The following is a 4,953-nucleotide window of genomic DNA, read 5'->3' on the forward strand; positions in this document are numbered from 1 at the left end:
GGGAGGCAGAGGCAGGCGGATCTCTGTGAGTTCGAGACCAGCCTGGTCTACAAGAGCTAGTTCCAGGACAGGCTCCAAAACCACAGAGAAACCCTCACTCGAAAAACAAAACAAAACAAAACAAAAAAACAAAAATAAAGAAGCTCAAGAACGAAATCTAGTGGCACATACCTGTAAACCTAGCATTTAGGAGGTGGAGACAGCAGGATCAGGAACGGCTAGTCTTTGCTACATAGGAAATTTGAATCAGCCTAGGCTACATGAGCCGCTATCTCAACAAAATGAAAGAAAGTATTAAAGTAGGTTGTGGTGGCACAGGTTTGTAATCCTAGCACTCAGGAAGATGTGGCAGGGTAGTGAATTGTAGCAAACTTGTACTGCAGAGTTGAGACATCCCAGAAAAGCAGGAGAAGCCAGCAGGGGGATTCGTTGAGTAAAGGGGCTCCCCTTGCTGGCTTCTCCTGCTTTTTTGATCTGTATTCAATCCCTAGAGCCTGTCACCTTGATTTAGCATAGAAACAGTAAAGGAGACCCTGTATCACAAAGGAGGTTTAAGAGCTGGGTTTAGAGTTGCATGCCTTTAATCCCAGATCTCAGGAGGCAGGGCCATTTGGATCTCTTGTGAGTTTTAGGCTTGTCTGCTCTACATTGTGAGTTCCATGTCAGCCAAAGCAACACAGTAAAACCCTGTTTCACAAACAAAGCAAAAATAAAAATCACAGTATAAGAGCCTGGCAGTGGTGATACACACCTTTAATCCTAGCTCTCAGGAGGCAGAGGCAGGTGAATCTCTTGAGTCCAAGGCCAGCCTGGTCTACAGACAGGACAGCAAGGGCTACAGAGAGAAACCCTGTTTTGAAAAACCAAATAAATAAATAAAAGGTCTTTAAAAGAAAAAGAGAACCAACTCCCCAAATGGTCTCTATCCTTCCCACTATCACCATGGCATATATGTGTGTACATACATTCTAAATAATACATTTTATATGTGTGTGTGTGTGTGTGTGTGTGTTTGCGTGCGTGTATGTGTGTGTGTGTGTAGCTGTGTCCCTCTTGTTTATTGGGGCTGGTGACATGGCTCAGCAGTGTTCTTGCAGAGGACCCAAGTTCAGTCCCCAGCACCCATACGGTGGCTCACAGCCATCTGTTACTCCAGTTTCAGGGGTTTGATATTTTTTCTGACCTCCTCAGGCTCCTGCATGCATATTGTACATATACATCTAAACCGAAATGCACACAGAAAATGTAAACATTTGCATATTTTAAAGTTACTACTTTAGAGAAACCAAATGTCAGCCAAGTACAGTGACATGGTTATAGTTTGTACTACTAAGCTAAGACAGGTGGGTTGTATCAGTTCAGGAGTTGAAGGCCAGCTTGGGCAACATAGTGAGAGCCCAGCTCAAATAAGGAAATAGTTCTCAGTGATAGAACTGGTAGATTGCTCAGACCAAATAGTTGATACTGGACACAGGGTACAAAAGGAATCCCACATTTTTCCTACATATACTTAAACATGGAGAGAACAATACCAATGAGCATATCTATGGAGCAGAGCACTAGAGATAGATACACCACTGGACTTAAGGAAGTCCTGTGCTACAAGGCTTACACGGGGAGAACTAATTATTGCTAAGCCATCACAGGAAAAACATGAAAGAAATGAAAAGCGAGTTGCATAAACAAATTCAACATAAAATAAATTGCACATAGTTGGGCATGGTATCACATGCCTTTAATCCCAGCAGCCTTTGTGGGATCACTGAGTTCAAGGCCAGCTTGCTGGGTCTACATAGTGAGTTCCAGGAATAAGAAGTGAGATCTCTCATAAAAGAGGAAAAAAAACCAGTAGATGTGAACCAAAAATAAACATATTTCTCCCTCCCCAGTGACCACAACAACATTAAAGAACATTACCCTCTCAACCCTGACAGTAAGCGAAGGGGAGGAACTCAGGCGGTCAGCCGTTTTTGTGGATTGGCAGCCTGGATCCATGCTACCAGGAAGGGCTGGCAACCCTAAGCTGAGGTTCTGGTTTACAGGGGTCCCAGGTTGGTTGTTTAGTGCCTTTACCTAGAGCACTGACAGAAGAGTGCACAACCCCTCCTCACTCTGCACCTGCCAAGTGATGAGGAGCTCCTTGGAGCCCCAAGCTGCAGCCTGGACCTGGGCAGCTGGGACCACACACTGGCAACCATGGAACCTGCATCTCAGTCACTAAGGGTGATGACAAGGTCTGTAAATCTGTCCTTTCCTGAAGGCCTATGTGGTGATAACTGCGTTTGCGGCTCTTGTTCTACGCTTACATTTGGCAGAGCAGGATGGCATTGTATAACCATTCTTTAACATTTATTTATGTGTTTGAATGCTTTTTCTGCATATATCTGTGTATATATGCACGCCTGGTATCCAAAGAGGTCATAAGGGAGTGTTGGGTGCCCTAGAACTGGATTTATGTATGGTTGTACATTATCATGTAGGTTCTGGGAATCAGACCTGAGTCTCTGCAAGAGCAGCGATTGCTCAGAACTGCTGGTGGTCATGAAAATGAGGTCAAGTGGCTTGGGCGGTACTGGCGATGCTTGCCCACCCACAGCTAAGAGCATTTGGATCTGGAAATTAATGAAGAGATGTGTATTAAGTGTGACAGTGTCCTCAGCCCCATCCACGGGATATCCACGTGAGGAGGGTTAGCCTCTGCCAGCTTTGAGAACACAGTAAAGCTCTATCAGGAGGACTTCACTGGCTAGCACCAGTATCCTACATTAATAACTGTACGGTGTGTTTAGTGCCAGTATCTCCTAGGAAACAAACAAGGGTAGCATGCATTGCTTCTGGCTTCAGCTGGAAAAATATCAGGGTAGCATGTTGTGGGGGTTCTGCCCAGCACCATTTCTGTCATCTAACCAGGGCCCTTGCAATAGCTTGTGGGGATCCATCATCTGATTGTCGGAGGTGGATTCCAGTTCAGATCTGCACCATCTCTGATAGTCTACTTGTATCAACCCATTTCCCAAGATGTCAGCTGTGTAGCCTAGAACCCACTAGAGCTAGCGTTCTGCGTTGATGATGGGGATGTAGCCTCAGGAAATACCAATGGCCAGAATTCTGGCCGGGACTTCCAAAAAAATTGTTAAGTTTTTAGTATGACAAAAAATGCCTCAAGACTTTGCCAACTCCTGAGAGGACCTGAAAAAGCACCCTTGACTTTCATTTAACATAACTCATTTCTGTTGAGACTTAAGAAAAGGTGTGGAAACACACAGCCATTTTCTGTTTTCTGCCCTTGACACAGGACCTGGGTAAAACCATAGAACGCAGTACATAGTAATACCACAGGTTCTTCTGCAACAGGGGATGGTGTTGTGTTTTGGGGGTGAATGTAGTGTTCATTCATTCATTCATTCATTCATTCATTCATTCATTTTTGAAACGGTTTCTCTGTATGGTTGCTCAAACTGTCTTAGAACTCTTTGTAGACCAGGTTGGCCTCGAACTCTCAGAAATCCACCTGCCTCTGCCTCTTGATTATTAGGATTAAAGGTGTGCGCCACCATGCCCCATGAATGTAGTATTTATAATTGTGATCTATGTATGGGAGAAGGTCTGTATGTGTGCCACATCTTAGCATAAGCACATTCAGTTTTGTTTTGTTTTTATAGTTATATTGTAAATTGTCTATAAGTCTTGCTTCCCCAAATTGTAGCTAATTCTTGCATTTAAGATATTTCAAAGTTGAATAAATTTTCTCCCCATAATGTCATTTATTTAGAATAAAGGGATGTCTCTTCATTCTCTTAGGGATACAAAATCTGTGTAGGCTGGATGTTTTGGTGCATGCTTATAATCCTACCATTTCAGTCGTAGAGATCAGAAGGGATCAGGGATTTGAAACCAGTCTAGGCAATGTACCAAATTCAAGGCCAGGCTGGGCTGTATGAATCACTGTCTCAAAAAATTAATTGGGGGCAGAAAAGATGTCTTAGTGGTTAGAGCAGTGGCTGCTCTTCCAGAGCCCAGGTTGCATTCTCCGCACCCACATGGTTGTGTAGTAATATGAGCAGTGGGGCTGCTCCCCAGCACCCCGCTGCCCGCACGGCTAGCTTTATACCCTAAATAATTACACGGACACTGTATTCATTTAATCACTGCTTGGCCATTTCTATCTAGCCTCTTCTAAGCTAACTCTCACACCTGGACTAACCCATTTCCAATCATCTGTGTGTAGCACCCCAAGGTGCGCTTACCGGGAAGATTCTAGCCTACGTCCATCCTGGGTCGGAGCTTCATTGCGTGTGCCTCAGAGAGCAGAGCTCTTGCCTCTGCCCGCAAGAGTGGAGCATCGTGTCTCTCTGAGGCGTCTGCCCCCGAGAGGAGAGCTGTCGAGTCTCTGAGCTCACTTCCTCTTCCTCTCAGCGTTCTGCTCCTCCCACCTACGTTCTAACCTATCAGGTCAAGCAGCTTCTTTATTTAATTAACCAATGACCTTCCTCCATCATGGTTGCTTACAGCCCTTTGTGGTTCCAGTTCCAGAGTACCTGGTACCTTCTTCTGGGCTCCATGGGCATACATATCAGGTGCATCCACATACGTTTGGACATACACATAAAATTAAAAATACAGAAGTAAATATTAAAAACCAAATGAGAAAAGAAAGACTTCCTGAGTGCAGTGCCCCAGTGGATGAAGTGCTTGCGTGCATGCCTGACAACTTGGTGTTGAGTCCTGGAACTCTTGGTAAGACGGAAGGGGAAAACTGACACACAAAGTTGTTCTCTGACATCCAGGTGCATGAAGTGAGCCGTCCATGCTCTTACATACACGTTACACACACACAACAATTACAGCTTAATTAAAAGACACAAACCTTGCGCTGAAGAGGTGGCTCAGTCTTTAAGAGGTCCTGAGTTCAAATCCCAGTAACCACATGGTGGCTCACAACATCTATAATGA

At 44.6% G+C, this 4,953-nt stretch overlaps 1 protein-coding gene across 3 annotated transcripts in view; it reads left to right on the forward strand.

Moving 5' to 3' along the window:
* The window catches only part of Prr14l (proline rich 14 like), a 75,720-nt gene that overhangs the window by 52,826 nt on the left and 17,941 nt on the right, over positions 1-4,953 (forward strand). The window contains exon 9 of one of the 3 annotated variants that reach the window (XM_013353374.2): positions 2,043-2,298. The exons of the other annotated variants lie outside the window; for them this stretch is intronic. Coding sequence (XP_013208828.1) covers positions 2,043-2,064 — 22 coding nt within the window. The 3' untranslated portion in view covers positions 2,065-2,298. Of the gene's footprint in view, positions 1-2,042; positions 2,299-4,953 lie in introns of those variants that run through there. 3 annotated transcript variants of the gene reach the window in all.

This window comes from Microtus ochrogaster, unplaced genomic scaffold (genome assembly GCF_000317375.1).
Source record: "Microtus ochrogaster isolate Prairie Vole_2 unplaced genomic scaffold, MicOch1.0 UNK6, whole genome shotgun sequence".
NCBI lineage: Eukaryota > Metazoa > Chordata > Mammalia > Rodentia > Cricetidae > Microtus > Microtus ochrogaster.